Source organism: Pipistrellus hanaki, assembly GCF_964339955.1.
Source record: "Pipistrellus hanaki genome assembly, chromosome: 6".
Lineage (NCBI taxonomy): Eukaryota > Metazoa > Chordata > Mammalia > Chiroptera > Vespertilionidae > Pipistrellus > Pipistrellus hanaki.
In genome coordinates this window covers 85508405-85528281 of record NC_140508.1, presented here as the reverse complement: position 1 = coordinate 85528281, position 19877 = coordinate 85508405, and the positions used below count along the sequence as shown (strand labels likewise).

The 19877-nt window shown below is 45.7% G+C and overlaps 1 protein-coding gene across 1 annotated transcript in view; it reads left to right on the top strand.

Annotated features, from left to right (window-relative positions):
* The window catches only part of DSG4 (desmoglein 4), a gene marked incomplete at its 3' end in the record, with an annotated part of 71247 nt that extends 52208 nt beyond the window's left edge, over positions 1–19039 (top strand). The window contains exons 21-33 of the mRNA XM_084889071.1: positions 1392–1547; positions 1847–1991; positions 2702–2868; positions 3143–3277; positions 4066–4251; positions 7413–7684; positions 8929–9068; positions 11334–11561; positions 14589–14894; positions 15965–16104; positions 16240–16303; positions 16980–17179; positions 18269–19039. Of these exons, the coding sequence (XP_084745197.1) occupies positions 1392–1547; positions 1847–1991; positions 2702–2868; positions 3143–3277; positions 4066–4251; positions 7413–7684; positions 8929–9068; positions 11334–11561; positions 14589–14894; positions 15965–16104; positions 16240–16303; positions 16980–17179; positions 18269–19039 (2910 nt within the window). The remainder of the gene's footprint in view (positions 1–1391; positions 1548–1846; positions 1992–2701; positions 2869–3142; positions 3278–4065; positions 4252–7412; positions 7685–8928; positions 9069–11333; positions 11562–14588; positions 14895–15964; positions 16105–16239; positions 16304–16979; positions 17180–18268) is intronic.
* Between the last annotated feature and the right edge of the window lie 838 nt (positions 19040–19877).

Here is a 19877-nt window from a genome sequence, read left to right as displayed (position 1 = left end):
CTGCTTCTCCACGCCTGCCCGCTCTGGGACATGTCTGCACACACATGTCTGCTTCTCCTCGCCTGCCTGTTCTGGGACATGTCTGCACACACACGTCTGCTTCTCCTCGCCTGCCCGTTCTGGGACATGTCTGCACACACATGTCTGCTTCTCCTCGCCTGCCTGTTCTGGGACATGTCTGCACACCCTGGTATTCTCCTGAGCAGCCCCACAGTCTCCCCAGATGCAGGAGTCTGGAGAGCCTGAGCGGCATTTCAAAGAGCGGCTCTCAGTAAGGAAGGAGCGCCAAGGCAGAAGGTCCGAGCTGGCCGGGAAGGGCGGGATCCACATGAACAGCTTCGCCAGCTCCTTCTGGGCTCTTGGCCTCGGGCCACTGTTGCAGTCCCGGGCCGTGGTTTATCAGAACTCCATCCTTAAAGCTCTCCACCGAACACAGGAAGCACCGGCAGTGATAGTACAGACATAGTCTCAGCTCAAGAAAAGAGAAGTATTCTCTCGCGGATCTTTTCAATGTTTTGGAAAGCTTTTAAATTATTATTATTATTCCCATTCAACTCACATTTACAGCTTTATATTACACCCCCCCCCCCCCCCCGGGTATTGTAAATTCTTTCCTTTATATTTGCAATTGAGGGATTTCCTGTGTTTTTGTTTATATAAATAAGATCTTCGGACTAGAGTGGAGCTCATCCAAGTTGCATTTCTAGCTGTCTTTATTTAATTGTGGGTAGCTGGGTAACAAGTGTTAGTATTTTACTGAGTGCTCTCATCTTAGTACATAGGTTAGATTTCAAACTTTAAACTACATTTATTTAAATTTATGAGCCATAGATGTAAACCTATGAAAACACAATCTAGATAGCAGAATATGTGCCATAAACTGTTTGGCAGGTGAGTGATAATGGTAGGTTTTGATTTATAAAATTATTGCCATTATCTCTAAACACTGTACTTCTCTCCTGATTTTCAAATGACCTACCATTTTTATTGAATCTCAAATCCAAGTCTAAGCAGGGTACATACTAATACAACACAGTCTTCTTACAAAAAAGTAAAGATTCTGAGTTCTTATGCTAAACTTTCTCTATGTGCAAAACAGAGACGTGAACAAAAACATCTACGTCAGGTATGGGTGTGCCCTATGTCAGTCAGCGGCGTGGCTGTACATATGTTTCCTCATACAATCCCCACAACAAGCCCAGGCTGTGAGCTGTATTAGCCCATTAGGAGCCAGGACTTGACAAAATTGGTGTACTTGCCAAGGTCACAGGGCCTATGTCATGGTGCCGGGTCTCAATATGAGCCCCATCTGGCTCCAGAGCCTTTCCCTTCCCATCCCACCACCCGGTGAACTTCACAGCCCGCCCTGAGTCCCCGCCACTTTCTCACAGATCCGCTCGGACTGCGAAGTGAGCCAGAAGATCACGTACCGCATCTCCGGGGTGGGCATTGACCGGCCGCCGTACGGGGTGTTCGCCATCAACCCTCACACGGGGGAGATCAACATCACCTCCGTGGTGGACAGAGAGATCACGCCCCTCTTCCTGGTAAGTCACGACAGTGTGCTCTCATTGAGACATGTAATACCTTCAAAAAATACTTTCCCCCGGACTAACACCTACCTCTGAACACAGGGCTTGAGGAGTTAGGAAGAGGATGAAAATAGATTATGGCTCAGAATTCCCTCAGGTGCCGCACAAGCATGTGATCAGATGTTTTGACCGTATTGAAATTACTAGACTGTAAAAACAATCTCAGTTGACTGAGAAAATTATTTAGATATTTTTAAGCACGCGACTTAATCTCCTTTGGTGGAAAAAGACAGTCTTTTCCCAACTTTTCACAGATCTACTGCCGGGCTCTGAATGCGCGGGGTGAAGACTTAGAGAGGCCCCTGGAGCTCAGAGTCAAAGTGATGGACATCAATGACAACCCTCCGGTCTTCACCCAGAACGTGTACACGGGCAGCATCGAGGAGAACAGCGATGCCAGTGAGTAGGCAGCCTCCTCTCTGCACCGTGCACTTCCCTTCCTCTTGGACAGAAGCTTCAGGAGATCGAAATACAAGTAACTCAAAGCATTTAAGGAGTGCGAGGACTTTATAAACTGTAAAGAGTTTTATAGAAGCAAACCGCTGTGATTTTTGTCACTGTGATTTTTGTTAGTAAAGTTATAGTAAGACAGGGTAGGGCAAAAGTAGGTTCATAGGTGTGAGTACGTGAAACACAGTTTATTCTTATATTATTAGTTATTAGTTACTAGAGGCCCAGTGCATGGATTCGTGTACCAGTGGGTCCCTCCGTGTAACCTGTGGGGATCTGTGGAGGAGCTGCCCCCACTCATCCCGGACCCACTCGTCCCAGTCGGCTGAGGGGCTCCCCCATGGGAGTGCACTGACCATCGGGGGAAAGCTCCTGCGTTGAGCGGGGTGGTCACTGCAAGTCATAGCGACCGGCTGACCAGTCAAGCAGAAGATGTGTCAAGCAGTTGACCAGTCACTTAGGCTTTTATATATAGAGATTGTATGATTGTCCATACAAACAATGTAAACCCACTTTTGCCCCACCCTGTCCATGTCATGGATACTAGAAGAGAGAGCCTGCAGGGGAAGGCCGACCATTCTTTCTTCCTTTGCCTGCTGACTTACCAAACTGATTTTAACAGAGTCCCCAGCACTCTCCCTCTCCCTCTTCATTCCCAGACACGCTGGTGGTGAAGTTAAGCGCCACCGATGCAGATGAAGACAACCACCTGAACTCTAAAATCGCCTACAAGATCATCTCTCAGGAGCCAGCAGGTGCGCCAATGTTCATCCTGAACAGGTACACCGGCGAGGTCCGCACCATGTCCAGCTTCCTGGACAGAGAGGTAAAGCCTTCCGCGAATGAATGCGAAGAAATAAAGGACGCACAGTTTTGAGAATATGGAGATGAAATAACGTGTCCATGCCCTCCGTCCAGTGTAAAGGAGGGAAGGAAAAAAGAATCCAACTATTATTTTAAATGAAAATTATATAGAAGAAAAAGTATATAAAGTATTATATAAAGTTATAAAAGAATGGGGGAACAAAGACATCAGAAATGTGTTGGGTTTTATTCAACTCAAAACCTCAGTCTTAGAATTCTTTTCCACCTTAATCAAGGAGCACAGTATGTACAGCCTCCTCGTGCGGGGCTCGGACCGAGACGGAGCTGCAGATGGCCTGTCCTCTGAGTGTGCCTGTAGGATCCAGGTCTTAGATGTCAACGATAATTTCCCCACCTTGGAGAAAACCTCCGTAAGCTGTTCCTCTTATGATCTTTTTACATAAAAGCCAATCATTAATTTACGTTCCCACTAGATGTGGTTCTTTCACATGGATGGATGTACTCAGCTTTGCTACATAAACCTCGACATCTTTAGGGTATTTGCCTTTGAGTCACTATTCCATAATGATCTCCTCTGTGAAAGCAGTAGACCAATCTCCTCCATATATTCCATTCGAAGAAGTATAGAAATTTATTAACATCATTCTGGGAATCCTTTAACAATGTTGATGGATTTTATATGCCCGATAATTTATTGAATCAATTCTAGTACAGTCCCAAACATTCTCAATTTCATCCTTAAGCATAAAGAAGCATAAAATCAAAATCAGCAGAGCCAGATCTGGCTTGCCGCTTCTTTTGGTAAAAAATGTTTTTTCTATTAGACCACAGCGGTGGTTGTCTGTCGCTGCTCTGATGCTGCAGCAGCAAAAATGAGTAGCTACAGCACTAATTGCAGGCCTACAACGTCCAATATATTTATTATCTGGCCTTTATAGAAAAGGAGGTAGGTTTGGAAAATTAAAAGCAATAAAAATGAAACAATAGAGTCTGGCCCTGGTTTTACATATAGCACATGAAAATCACATCTATTATAATCATTTTATTTTTAGATTTCTTATGGAATATAAGTCACTTAATAATGACGTAAAAATATCTGACAGTTGGTTGTTAGTAATTTAAATGATAATTCACAATTTGAAACTAACTTTTTTCTTTTGAAAATTCACTGATTATGAAATTGGTCTATGTCACTCAGTACTCAGCAAGCATTGAGGAGAACTGTTTGAATCCGGAACTGATGCGGTTAAAAGCAATTGATCTTGATGAGGAAGGCACAGATAACTGGCTGGCGAAATATGTAATTCTCTCCGGGAATGATGGGAATTGGTTCGAGATTCAAACAGACCCACGAACCAATGAAGGCATTTTGAGAGTTGTCAAGGTACAGTATGAGATCTACAACTTTTTCTTTTAGAGATGTTTTAAAACACTTTCAGAGACAGGATCCGTCTACAAAAAGCAACCCACAGCCTTGAATACTGTTTCAGTGACCAACCCTAAGTGAGCTTTCTGTGTCAGGCGGAGACCGCCAGCCAAGCCACACATTGTTTATTACCAAGAAAAACAAGAAGGCTGTTTTGTTCTCACAGTGTCCAATGTCTAGCTGAGAAGTCAAGATAAGGACCCCCATATTAGAAAATAATATGGGAGTTAAAAACATAATAAATAGCCCAGCCAGCATAGCTCGCTCAGTGGTTGAGTGTCAACTATGAACTAGGACAGTGGTCAGCAAACTGTAGCTCGCCAGCCACATGTGGCTCTTTGGCCCCTTGAGTTTTTAGCAAAGGCCAGCTTAAGAGTACCCTAATTAAGTTAGTAACAATGTACTTATCTATATAGCTTAAGTTTAAAAAATTTGGCTCTCTAAAGAAATTTCAGTCATTATACTGTTGATATTTGGCTCTGTTGACTAATGAATTTGCCAACCACTGAACTAGGAGGTCATGGTTCAATTCCCAATCAGGGCACGTGCCCAGGTTGTGGGGGGTGTATGGAAGCCAACCTATCAATGAATCTCTCTTATCATTGATGTTTCTCTCTCTCCCTCTCACTTCCTGTTTGAAATCAATAAAAATCCTATATAATAAAAGCCTAATATGCAAATTGTCCCTTTGATCGGGAGTTCAACCAGGGGCAGGGCCAGCTGGCCAACTGCCCATGGCCCCTCTCCCCGGCCAACCCCACCCCAGCTGGCAGCGGCACAGGTGGCCAGGGGAAGGGAGGCCCTGGCCCACAGCCAGCAGCTCCTAGGGATCCTACCCATGCACAAATTTCGTGCACTGGGTCTCTAGTACATTATAAAAAGAAACATAATAAACAGTAGTACAGATGTCATATTAAACATAATGAATTGCTAAATGGATGAAATATGAGAGAATGACTGAGATCAGAGGTGGCATGCTTTTGTGCTAGATCTGTCTGAAAGTATTTCATACAGGGAGTAAGTTAAGCAGGACCTTCTAACAGTCTGCTCAGGTGGGAAAAGAAGTGAGCATGCATACAGGTGGGAACATACAATGCACATGCAGGGTATGTGAGCACCTTGGTGGAGCCATGCAGAGCATCCACCTAGAGAAGCAACGAGATTCAGGAATGGAGATGCAGAGAAACTTAATACCAACCTACAGGGCTTGGCTTTTTCCTATAAATTAGCGTTTCTCAAACTACTCTCCATTTTTACTTAATGGGCTGCAATATAATCCAAAGGTACAAATTAGAAACAAAACTACAAACTAAGAAGATTCAAACTAACATCAATGTAATAAAGGAGATTAGTTTCTCAAAATACAATTACTACTAACAACATAGACAGAACTTGCAGCTATGAGCATACATACAGACAGACCCATGACACACTTAATATGAGCCTGGTGATCATTCAATGTTGTCACCTCTTTTCTCTATTCCTGTGAAACTTTTATCAGTCTATTCAAAAGCCATTTAGACTCTTGAAATGCAGACATATCATTTACATATTGAGTCTTTCTCTATTCTTTTTTAAATTATCTGGAGCAATTAAAACATTACTACTTTACCACGAAACACAAACATTAGCATGGAAGTCATGTGGTATACAAACTTACAAGGTGGTCATCAAAATTATGGAAAAAATCTTTACGTTTTACGCTTGTCATTCTAATGAACACAAAAAAGAACCATTTATGCAATGACCATCTATGATTTACATAATTGTCTTCTATGAGAGCGAAAGTATTTTAAAGACATACTTAGGCCCTAATTGGATTGGCTCAGTGGATAGAGAGTCAGCCTGCGAACTGAAGGGTCTGATTGCATTCCGGCCAAGGGCACAGGCCTGGGTTGTGGGCTCAATCCCCAGTGGGGGGCATGCAGGAGGCAGCCAATCAATGATTCTCTCTCATCATTGTTGCTTCTATCTCTCTCAAAAATAAATATAATTTTAAAAAATAAAAATAAAGACATACTTAGTTTATTGCAAAAGAAAACTATTTGATTCAATTTCATGAAAATTGATTAAGGTAGTATTAGATGCTGTGTAGACAAAATATCTATTTTTTTTTCCCTGCATAACTTCCCAAGTCTCTAAAAGCGAGCAGAAAATATGTTTGAAAACATCAAAATAATATGACAAGGCTAGTTAAGATGGAATGAAACCCCTTAATATGTGTGTTAGCTCATAGCCAGAAGAACTGTGTGTTCAGATAATATATGTGCAATTCCCCTAAGATTTGGCATTTGGAATGGCGTTACTAAAGACCTTTACCCGAGCCATTCTCAGTCACAGGCTCTTGACTAGGCTTTCTATAACCTTTTCCTTAGTGTGAGGGCATTATAAATGCTTTAGCTCAACTCCAATTTATTGAGAATTACTATGTGCTACGGATATAAAAGTGAATGAGACTATCTCCATTCTCAAGGAACTTGTAGTTTTAGAAGACAAAAAGAAAATTAAAAATTTATCTATCAATAACTACTTTCCTTTTGCTATTTATTGATAAATGTGTATTGAAATACTAACACACAATACAAATATATATATATGTGTGTGTGTATACATTCACTTCAACTTTGAGAGGAATTGCTACTCAATTAGAATTTTAACAAAATAATATTAATATTGCTCCTTTAATCTGTTGATTATACTTTCAGAAATGCTCAGATATGAATTCTACATAGGAAACAGGGGCCTATGTATTCAGTTATCAGTTATGGACATTCTTTCGTTCATTCTAATTTTTTTTTTTTATGTGTCATAAATACCTCATTTGGAAAGAAAGATCATTTTTCATTCCAGGGTTTTTATATAAAAAGTTCAAAATTCCAGAGATGAGTCTAATTTAAACTCACAGGCCTAAATGACCTATACACCTCATTATCTAAAAGATAAAGAGAATAACATGTCTGAAATACACCTCATGTCCTAATAAATAAAATTTTATCAATTCACAATCAGAATTGCATAACGCCTGGACTTTATGCTGATGTGTTGTGTCCTCACATGGTTTCTTATTCTGTCAAAATAATCCTTTGCTGCTTCAGAGTTTTTCATTTCTGTCATTTCAGATGCTGGATTATGAACAAATGCCTAATATTCATCTTGGCATCGGAGTCAAAAACCAAGCTGAATTTCACCACTCAGTTGCCTCTCGGTTCCGAATGCATTCAACCCCTGTGAGAATCCAGGTCATTAACGTGAGAGAAGGACCCACGTTTAATCCAAACTCCATGACTTTCAGTGTGCAGGAAGGAGTAAGAGGGGACTCCTTAATGAATTATGTCCTTGGCACATACACGGCTGTGGATTTGGACACAGGGAATCCTGCCACGAACGTCAGGTACCACGGGCCCTTTGCTGTGTTTGAGTGGCAGCGCATGGTTCCGTCCACTGCGGACTCGTGGGGCGTGTGCTTGAGTGTGTGGGCCTTGAAACATTTTGGGAGTCTTGTTTTGTCTGCTTACCTGTTATAGGACACCGTGTGGCACTGACATGTTCTTAGAAGGTTAACAGTGTTTTATAGGCTGTGAGGGCGCCAATTGGGTGTAAGAGTAATTGTGTCCATGGAGCAGTTGTAAGATCAAAGAATCACCTTCAGTTACTCTGAGAGTCTCTCTGATCTTTTATGGCAGAGGTCCCACCCTGGACCTGGCTGACGAAGCCATATCGTAAACAATAGGACATCATAAAAGATGAGTCACTGCTTGTTTTCTGTGTGTTTTTTACCTGTGTTATCTATAACTTTGGGGCTAATTTCAACCTTCTACTTGATCTTATAAAGAAAAGAAGCTAAAATAATGTAGAGAGTCAGAATGAGAAAACAGAGAAGTAGGAATTGGGGGCATGAGGTATATATATTATACATTAATTAGACCTATATAAGATAGTCTGGAAAATAATTATAGTGAAATATACAAATATTCTTTATATCCTTTCCTTGTCTCCCTTCTTACACCCAATATTTTTTGAGTACACAGTCTGTTGACTTATAAATTGATTGGAACAATTTTGATTATTTAATCAACTAACAAATTAATAGACAACAACAATTATGAAGCCTGGCAGTATGGGATAGAGGGAAAAGGTATGTCAGATAAGGGCCATGGGAACTTAAAATTGTGCCTGGTACAGACAAAAGATCTTCGTCCAAGCACTTTGAATCAATTACAAGTCAAAAAACCCATACACACAGATGGAATAAATGATACCACAACCTCTGAAAGGCCAACAATAAAGTGCTCGAAAACCAATATACCTTAAAACTGAGGAACAACTGATACATCCATGTGAAATGACTGAAGGATATTTCTTTGATTTTGCTATGATTTGATAAACAAACCTGAAATAGACTTAAACATTTTATGAACAATTATATAAAGAAGTAGAGGAGTAAGAATTATGAAATTTTAAAACTCTGTGCATTAATATGTTCAATATTAGAATTTTATTGACATAGATACATTTTATAATCCAAATCAATTATTACTGTAAAGCAGCAAACGCCATATGTAAGTTTAATGCATTGGATGTGATTAAACTTAATAACTTTCATATAAGCAAATGAACTTATTTCCTTAAAAACAGGTATATCATAGGACATGATGCTGGCAGCTGGTTAAAAGTTGACTCAAGGACTGGCGAGATACAATTTTCTAGGGAATTTGATAAGAAGTCAAAATATATTACCAATGGGAAATACACAGCAGAGATCCTGGCTATAGATGGTAAGAAATTTATAGTCAATGTTTTAATAAAATTATTAGTTTGCACTAAGTTTGAATATTATTTTAATGTTGATAGGAGGTTGACTCAAATAAAATATATCATTCAGGGGTGTCTGCCAGACTTATAGAGTTTAAATGCCTTGGACCAAGATTGAATTCAGTACACTATAACCACAATTTACATTTGTCATAATTTATTTTACCTACTTCTAAAAAAGAGTTGTATCAGGCCTAGTGGAAAGCATAAAAATTAAAGCATATAAAGAAAATTCATGTTCTGTTTAGGGCCTTATCGTTTGAGGCGGTTTGGGAGCTGCAGGGTGTGTTAGGAATGTTTACTTAAAGGGCAGCAAGATGTGCCCAAGTTCACTGGGGTGAGCTGCAGGAGAGGCAGTGCCCACAGGCAGGGCCCCCGCAGGCCCTGATGCTGAGCCACGTGAGAGGCCTGGGTGAGTGCCACTTGTCAGTCATGTTGCCCAGAGTAAGACGTTAAGAACCAAGAAGCACAGGTAATTGCAAACAGAAGACCCAAACTAGAACAGAAGTCCTCAGCACAGATGCACTGAATGAGCTTGTCCCTGAGCTGCTTTGCACGTGGGGCAATCTATTGGGCTTCCTCTTGGTGGGTAGCAACAGACATTTGTTTATCAATAGTTAATGATTCTCAGGAGCACTGCCTAGGCAACCAGCTACTGCATAACAAAACAACACAAAGGTCAGTAACGGCAAGGGAGGGAAATAGAATCCTGGGTATGTCCCTAAGAGAACACAGACAGACACTGCAGGTTTCCCTGAGTTTATTCCTGAGCTTTACAATAGTGACCAACGAGAGAGAGAAATGGGCAGTGAAGATTATAAAAGAAACCATGGTAACACCGAAGCAGTTACAACTCATACACGCCGGTCTGCATGGCTTTTCACATCTGGGACAGTTACAGGGGCAACACAGCCGTATGTATGAGCAGTATTCTAAAAGGCCGTTCCGGCATGGACTCAGCGTGCTGATCACAGCCTATGTTCGTCCATTGATCACCTGAGAAAGTCTTCAAAAACCAGGATAAGAATTAGTCATTTCAAGTGAATAAAGAGAAAAACACTATCAAAAATGTATGGACGAAAGACGACACACACGGCTATTCATGAGCAGAGTGGGTGCCCTGGCACAGCGCCCGCCGAGGGGTTCAGATAAGCCTGTTCAATGGTGACGGGCACAGCTCTTTACATAGCCAACGACACGGGCAGGCCCTGCCAGCAGTACCTGAGCTGTGGGCTCCCACCGCCGACGGCCCTGAGGAAGCCCCGGAGGACCAGGCAGGACAGACAGCCACCTGTGGGATGATCTGACGGCTCTCAGTGAATTAAGAAACTACGGCACAAACCCCCGCAGGGTGCCCACAGCCGGCCGGTCTGCTTTCCTCTGATCGGCTGGATGGCTCTCCACGGAGGCACACAGAAACCGTCTTTAACAGAAGTTTATTAACTTCTCCAAAAATGACCCAGTAAAATGCCCACGAGAGGATAATGTTCTAGTTTACACATGATAAAGCTAAGACCCTTCACATGTTAAAAACAACATGTTCTTTATTCGCCGTAACAGAACATAAAGTAGAAAAATGGACTAAAACCCAGCTACTATTTCCTGGCACCTTGCCCTTTCTGATAAACTATACTAACCTAGAATTTATTCCAAAGATGGTAGTGGGGAGGGAGAATGAAGTATTTTTATATTTGTTTTCTGAAGCATCTTCTCCGAGAGAAATAGCATCTAATGGGTGGAATTAAACAGTCAAAATGGAAAGAAAATATATCGACAAATTGTTATTTCATTTCAGTTGTGGTTATTTCAACAACCCAGGAGTCAGTCAGCATCCTGAAATGGAGGCTCGGAGCTGTCTGGGGGTCTCAGTCACGCGGGCAGGGTGGAATCAATAGCAGCAAACCTTCTCCAGGAAGGACACTTCCTTTTGCATATTAGATGCAGAGGAGTTGGCAGAGTAAGATGGAGGTGGAAGCATTTAGGAAGAGTGGCTAGGACGAGAGGGAGTCTTGAGTTAGAAGGAAGCTTGTCCAAAGAGCTAAGAAGACAGCAAGGCTGGGAGGTTGTGACAGGCAGGTGGCTTCAGGGTGATGGTGCAGGCAGGAGCCCTCACGCTCCATCTCTGGAGGCCTCGCACCGCTCCTCTGTGCTGTGGATCCCCAGGGGGTGTGAGGAGGGGTTTCTCCCTGACACCATTCACCCCAACACCCACGATGCTTCCCTTCCAGATGGCTCGGGGAAAACGGCTACGGGAACCATTTGCATTGAAGTCCCGGATGTCAATGACTACTGTCCAGTCATTGTTGCTGATCGTAACGCCATCTGCATTGCCTCTCCATCCATCCTTGTATCCGCGAGAGACGTGAACCACCATTCCTACGGGGCTCCCTTTTCCTTCTGTGTTGTTGATCAGCCTCCGGGGACAGCTAACTTATGGGATATCAAAACAGTGAATGGTAAGTGGAAGGCCAACTTGCTCACTTTAAAGACCAAAAGCAAAAACAATTACCAGTAACGAGTCAAGCCACAGCATACTTCTTTTTAATATATTCCTATTGATTTTAGAGAGGAAGGGAGAGAGAGATAGAAGCATCGATGAGAGAGAGAATCACCGATAGGCTGCCTCCTGCATGCCACCTCCTGGGATTGAGCCCGAAACCACAGGGATGTGCCCTTGACTGGAATCAAACCCAGGACCCTTTGGTCTGCAGCCGACACTCTATCCACTGAGCCAAACCAGCCAGGGCCATGTCATATTTTCTATCTCTGTTTCCATAATTCTCACCATATTCATATTAAATGAAACAAATTCATATGCACACTTACGCTATTTGGAAAAATGCTGAACTGAAATAAAAGTAAAAATGTCTTGTCAATACTGTATTTACAAATAGTAGTATGTAAAAATCAGTTAGCCATTATTTTAGATAGATAGGGTGCTACACAAGTATTTGAATAGTGTGAAATAAACCGAATCCGTGACAAACTCACCGGATGTCGCAATTCCCAATCCTAAATTATTTTCAGCAAGCCACTTAAATGTCTCTAAAACTCAATATGCCACAGACTTACATCTACACATTTTCTGCTCACTTAGAAGCATATGAGGTCAAAGAAATCCTACATAATAAAAGCTTAATATGCTAAGTGCTTGGTCATCTGGTTGGCCATTCAACCAATCAAAGCATAACATGCTAATGATATGCTAAGGCTGCTCAACCACTCACTGATATGCACTGACCATCAGGGGACAGTCAACCTGTTGCTATGATGTGCACTGACCACCAAGGGCAGATGTTCCGACCAGTAGGTTAGCTTGCTGCTAGGGTCCGGCCGATCAGGACTGGTCATGCCCTCCCCGGGACTGTCCCTCCCCGGCCCCGATTATGCACCAGTGGAGTCCCTCGGCCTAGCCTGCACCCTCACACAATCCGGAACCCCTCTGGGAATGTGAGAGAGCTGGTTTCAGCCTGATCCCACAGGCCAGGCAGAGGGACCCCACTGGTGCGTGAAATCATGTACCAGGTCGCTAGTTGTTTTTATAAAGAGCTATGAGCTCAGACTTATTTGTAAGGATAAAAATTTAAATCCAATTGTGCAATATTAGATGAATAATTAGGCAAACTGTGGTACATTTTATTAAAATGTAGTACTATGCAGCATTAAAATTATAATTATGTGAAGCATTTAGATACAAAAGAATGCATCAGCCAAAGTGTGAAAAGTATAAATATCCCAGAATGTGTGTGTGTTTGTGTTGTTGCTATATAAAAATGAAAGCAATGATTAAAATGAAGAGTAAATTTCAGGCAACATAGTATTTAATATATTTTAGGTTCTTTTTCCTGAAATGTTAAATGTCGATTAGAAAGTGAAATGCCCAGAGGCCTCGTTTGGGCTAAGCTGGCTCCCTAACCTCACACTCACCTGGAAAAAGATGAAAGACTTTGGAGACAGGGGTGTGGGGGTCAGCGGGGGCCGGGGGGATGGAGGTCATCTGTGAAAGGAAACACGCCCCCTTTCTGAGGCCACCAGGCTTCCCCATCCACAGGAAGGAGAAACCGTAAACCACTGCTGGGGAAATGCCCCCACTAGGGACTTAGCCAAAGAAAGAAATGTTTTCCCCATAAAAACTTTTCGCTTGTCTCCACAAAACTACTGTAATCTTTTAGAGAGCTAAGCGTATTAAAGCAATTCTATTAAAATCAAGACAACTCTGAATTCCCCTTTCCCTATCAAGTCCAATAGTCCATTCTTAAACAGTAATTTCTAGCCACGTTTTCCGCATTCGGATCTTAAACACTATGAGTAAAAAATACAAGAACGTTCAACATGGAAATTGGTAATAATAGCATAGATTTGCCAGTAATATGTATATTTATCCTATATAATAAAAGGCTAATATGCAAATCGATCAAACAGCAGGACAATTGGTCACTATGACACGCACTGACCACCAGGGGGCAGATGCTCAACACAGGGCTGCCATCTGATGGTCAGTACACTCTCATGGGGGAGTGCTGCTCAGCCAAAAGATGGGCTCATGGCTGGCAAATGCAACTGCGGTGGCAGGTGCCTCTTCACCTCCACGGCAGCGCTAAGGATGTCCTGCTGATGGCTTAGGCCTGCTCCCCCCGAGGAGCATCCCCCAAGAGCTCCCGGACTGCGAGAGGGCAGAAGCCAGCTGAGGAACCCCTCCCCCGCAAGCGTATGAATTCCATGCACCAGTTCTCTAGTTTATATATAATGACACTAGATATAATATTCCCAGAGTCCTGTTTCAATGTTGGTGTAGAAGAACAGAATAAGATTTCACCTAACATGCCACTATGCCACTGCTTTATTCACGTCTTACTTTGTGCCTGGGCAACATTTTGGTACAACTAGATGGAGTATCATATAGCTAACTGAAAGTAATAAGCAATAATAATTATTATTATCGAGTCATGGATTAATTACTATTCGTGCATTAGGTATAAATTTAATCATCTTTAAAATGCCTTGGGTTGGTAAATAAATTCCAATCAATGTGTAACCAATAATTTCTATAGAAAACCAATGGGCAATACTAGCACAAAGAGTTAGAAAAATAATAGTTATTGGAATAATTTTAAATGAAAGGGCGACGATTGTGAATAAGAGATAAACAGTCTTAGGGAGGGTATCTGTAAAGTGTAATCCTTCCAGTATTCCCTTTCAGCTCAATGCTCTTCCTTCACTGGACAAATATCTACTGCGTTCATATTACGGGCCAAGCATTGCTGCTCTGGGTGAGCAGCAGCAGCAGCCCGGTGGTCTTTGTGGAAATAACAGTCCAGCAGGAAAAAGTCTTAAAAATTCATTGTAAGTGTTTCTTTGTTTTGCTTCCTAATAAGCAGAGGAGCTGATAACTAAGGGATCAGGTCCTAAGTCCGGCCTGAGTATTAGGAACGATCACCAGCAAGTGAGTTAATTTCTTTTCTCTTTCCTCTTCTCCCTTTCAGCTACCTCGGCCCTCCTGACGGCTGGGCAGCCGCTGTCAGCGGGAGCTTACCAAATCCCGATCCTGGTGAAGGACAGCCTCAACCGGGAGTGTGAGCTGCCCCAGACAGTTAGGATCGAGGCCTGCGACTGTGACGTCAGCCAGACGTGCTTGCACTCTGCCACTCCAGGCGTCTCCACTGGGGATGGCAGCTCCGTTACCGGTGCCATAGATGGGCTTGTCCCTGGCGACCGCATTGAGGGTTCCAATGTTGGCCTGGGACCAGCGGGGATTGGCATGATAGCGCTGGGCCTGCTCCTACTGCTCTGTAAGTCCTGGGTTCAATCCCTCTTCACAATAGTTCTTTCAATAAGAGGGGAACCGGGCTTGCGTTCATTTGGCCACTTCTTTTCAGTATCTATGGCAACTTTTGTGAAAACCTGGAGCTAAACAAAGGAACTGGTGAGGGCCAGTGCATGTTCAATACGGGTAACTAAAGGTCTAGCATCAGTGAGGGGCATGAAAATGGTAACACGTGCAAACCCTATAAAGTAAGCCTTGGGTGGGAAGTGCAGAGAGAGCTTCGGGAGGGAGAGGCACCGGCAGCTAAGTCCCAGGGGGAAGGCGGGCAAGTCTTCCTGGTGGAGGTGACCTGGAACCACTTCCTAAAAAGCCGAGGATTTTCTTAGACAGAGGATGGTGTGTGTGTGCACATACATGTATCCAGGGACCTGCACATGCACACGTGACCATGGAGGTTAGTACATATTTAAGCAAATGTTAATACACAGTTACATATAGATAGGCTTACCCATACATACACAGGCACAGATGGTTATTTGTGGATAAATACACATATGTAAATGTGCATGCATTTAGGGGAACTAGGGATCCTAACATCTGGTTTGAATCCTAAACCTGCTACCACCCAGTTCCGGGATCTCGGAGGAGAGCCGAGCCATGCTTTCCGAATCTGCCAGGAAGGGCCCAGGACACATGGTCTAACCCCGCTTCGTTCCAACTCTGCAGTCTGGGTCAGTGGTCGGCAAAACTCAGCTCAAGAGCCACATTCAGTTCTTTGGCTCCCTGAGGGTGGCTCTTCCACAAAACACCACGTGCGGGACTGCACGTACAGTGTGATTAAATCTCTGTGGCCCATGCGCAGAAGTCGGTTTTCAGCTCTCCAAAGACATTTCAGCCGTTGTGCTGTTGATATTTGGCCCTGTTGGCTAATGAGTTTGCCGACCACTGCTCTGTGTGATCTGGTGGGTTTGCATTTATAAAGGTGGACATGCACCCTGGGTCTGTGGGGGAATGGTGCTCTGACATCTGTTCTAAACACAATGGACACTCAGGACTCCCTGGGCGCAGCTCCCTGACTCCTCCTTCCGCCCGCAGTGTCGCCGCTCCTGCTGCTCTTCTGCTGCTGCGGGCGGAGGCAGCCCGAGGGCCTGGGCACCCGGTTCGCGCCGGTGCCCGAGGGCGGGGAAGGCGTGATTCAGTCCTGGAGGATAGAAGGGGCCCATCCTGAGGACAGGGTGAGTACTCCACAAGGAGTCTCCGTGGAAACCGAGCACGTCCGGGCACTTACACCGCCCACGGAAACAGAAAGATGTCCATTTTAAATATTTAACAAAAACATTCTTTTTTTAATATATTTTTTTTCTTTTCAGGATGTGTCAAACATATGTGTACCAATAACAGCTTCCAATACGCAGGATCGAATGGATTCCTCCGGTGAGTGGACACCAAAATTTTAAAATTTGCAAAATTATTCAGCCAGTAAACTTCATGCCCCCAGATGTCTCCCCGCCCCCCTTCTCTCCCCGCCCCCCTTCTCTCCCCGCCCCCAGATCTCTCCCAGCCCCCCTTGTCTCCCTGCCCCCCTTCTCTCCCAGCCCCAGATTCCTCCCACCAGCTCCCAGATCTCTCCCAGCCCCAGCTCTCCCCCAGCCCCTGACTCTCCCAGAAATGGCTCCTCAGTGTGGAGTCAGGCTGGGGAGAATGAGCGCCCCTGGAGGCCAGCTGTCCCCAGCACCCGGTGAGCCAGGCCTTGAGCTCCTCAGGCAAACACACGGCTGCCTTGCTTTGGGAGGTCCTGGCACGGGTGCAAACCCTGGAGGCTGGGAGCTTGCCAGAGGGGCACTGCAGGCCCTGGCTGGTGCGGGCCCTGGCTGGTGCGGGCCCTGGCTGGTGCGGGCCCTGGCTGGTGCAGGCTCTGGCTGGTGCAGGCAGTGTGAGGCCATCGGGCAGCTGCTCTGAGCACCAGTGGTCACCAGCCGGAGCAGTGGCTGATGCCAGGGCGTCTCGACTGGTTGGGGGGGGGGGGGGGGGACACCTGCAAACAGCCCGGCAGCGGTTTCCTTGGACACACAAAGCGACAATCCAGCACTGAAACCCCTTCTCCCCACAGAGATCTACACGAACACGTACGCGGCCGGCGGCACGGTGGAGGGGGGTGTGTCGGGCGTGGAGCTGGGCACTGGGCTGGGCACCGGCCTGGCGGCTGGGGTGGGGGGCACCCTGCGGAGGAGGAGCTCCACACTGGGCCCCCCGAGGGAGCAGGCGGACACGGGCCTGAACCTGGCGTTCCTGGACAGCTACTTCTCCGAGGTAACCACCCCCACCTCCACCCCCACCCCACCCCCTTCTGCCCCCTCCCCACCCTGGCACCCGGGAAGCCGGATGTAAAGTTGTAGTTACTTGAGCCTGGGGCATGCCATTGCCCCTCTCTGGGCCTTTCAGCGTCCTTACTTATAAAATAAAGGGGGGGGGGGGGGCTGGCCGGTGTGCTCAGTGGTTGAGCATCAACCCAGGAAAGAAGAGGTCACTGGTTCCATTCCAGGTCAGGGCACATGTCTGGGTTGGAGGGCACACGCCTGGGTTGCAAGCTCCATCCCTGTGAGAGGTGTGCAGGAGGCACCCACTTATTCTCTCTCGTCATTGATGTTTCTTCTCTCTTTCCCTCTCCCTTCCTCTCTATCTAAAAACCAATAAAAACATTTTAGCAAATAAAACAAAGAAGGGGTCAGTTTATACCAGGTGATTCAGAGGGCGCTGGGCAGGCAGGCCCTATAGCATTCCACGGGGCCCACCCAAGGCCATGGCAGGGGAGAGGTGAGAGGAAGGGGGAGAGAATGGCAGGCCTCTGCTCCCACCACCCCTTCCACTCTCATGGCTCCTACCGTGAAAGGGCCTGTCATCAATAATTTAACGACCACACTAGGTTACCTCCTGGTGCCCTCCGCCTGTTAGCCTAACTCCAGAGAGACCCCAGCTCTTCTCACTCTGACCACATGACACCCCACTGGCACTCTGTACGAGTCTCTGAGGCTTAGAGATAGTCACATCCTTACACTTGCTTTCATTCTAAGTTGATCAAATATCTCCCTAAAGAGTACTCTGAATGTGACTTGATGCGTTTTATTATTTCTTGACGATCTCAGAAACAAAGACCACAAATCCAAACGGTTAACACCTTGTCTTTGATCCATACTCGGAGTAAAATGTAGAAATGATTGCTTGTCAGCATTCAAACAAGAAAATACACATTTATTCTAATTCCGTGCAGCGTTAATACAGTGAGCTCCCTCACCGATGCCAGTCACTTAGCAAGACAGCCAAGAATCAGGGCTTTCCGAGGCTCATTCCATAAAGTCTCAAACCAGATGCCCCCTGACTTTCCGTTTTTCCTCCTTCCAGAAAGCGCATGCCTACGCAGAAGAAGACGAAGGGCGGCCGGCCAACGACTGCCTGCTCATCTATGACCACGAGGGCGTGGGCTCGCCCGTGGGCTCCATCGGCTGCTGCAGCTGGATTGTGGACGACCTGGAGGAGGACTGCATGGAAGCGTTGGATCCCAAGTTCAGGACGCTGGCCGAGATCTGCCTGGACACCGAGATCGAGCCGTTTCCCTCCCACCAGGCCTGCATCCCCATCAGCACGGACCTCCCTCTGCTCGGGCCCAACTACTTCGTGAGCGAGTCCTCGGGCATGGCGCTCTCGGAGGCCGAGTTCCAGGCGGAGCTGGCGATGGCGGAGCCCGCGATGCACGGGGACATCGTGGTGACCGAGACCTACACGACCACGGAGCCGTGCGTGCAGCCCACCACCATCGTGTTCGACCCGCAGCTGGCGCCCAACGTGGTGGTGACCGAGACGGTGGTGGCGCCCGTCTACGACGTCCAGGGCAGCCTCTGCGTGCCCGCCGAGCTGGCCGGCGCGCAGGGCCTCATCTACACGGAGCGCGTGGTGGCCGGCCCCGGCGGGCCTGACGCCAGGGGCGGCAGCATGGCTGACGGCTGCGCGGGGCCGGTGGTGAGTGGCGGCATCTTGGTAGGGCCGGAAATCCAGGTGACACAGATGGTGAGTCCCCCGGATATCCACATCAGCCGAACCATTGGCTCCACGTCCCCAATGGCATCCCGACACAGAGTGACACGCTACAGCAACATACATTACTCCCAGCAGTGAGCGCCCTCAGTGTTCACAGAGTAACACGGTACCCTAACATACATCACTCCCAGCAGTGAGCGCCCTCAGTGTTCACAAAGTAACACGGTACCCTAACATACATCACTCCCAGCAGTGAGCGCCCTCAGTGTTCACAAAGTAACACGGTACCCTAACATACATCACTCCCAGCAGTGAGCGCCCTCAGTGTTCACAGAGTAACACGGTACCCTAACATACATCACTCCCAGCAGTGAGCGCTCTCAGTGTTCACAGAGTAACACGGTACCCTAACATACATCACTCCCAGCAGTGAGCGCTCTCAGTGTTCACAGAGTAACACGGTACCCTAACATACATCACTCCCAGCAGTGAGCGCCCTCAGTGTTCACAGAGTAACACGCTACAGCAACATACATTACTCCCAGCAGTGAGCGCTGTCAGTGTTCACAGAGTAACACGCTACAGCAACATACATTACTTCCAGCAGTGAGCGCTGTCAGTATTTCTTACCCCCTGGAATCACCAACATGCCCACCAAAGATGGGTAATATACTATATTTAACATTTTAATAGTCGACAAATATTCAAATTTTTTAAATGTAATGGCATTCTTTGATCACATCTTTTTTGGGGGGATAGATATGGCTGAGAACGTTAGATGAGCCTTTTTAAATTATTTCTGATTTTCAATAATACGCCAAAAACACTTGAAGAAATGTGCTGTGTCCTCTGATACTGCCTAATACAGAGCACACACTCCAAAGGCGAACCTCAGAGGTCTCTGGCCTGTCAACCTGGCCAGATGCCCTCGTCCTTGGAGGTTGCAAAGGAAGTCTTGTTTGCATTCACCAGACAT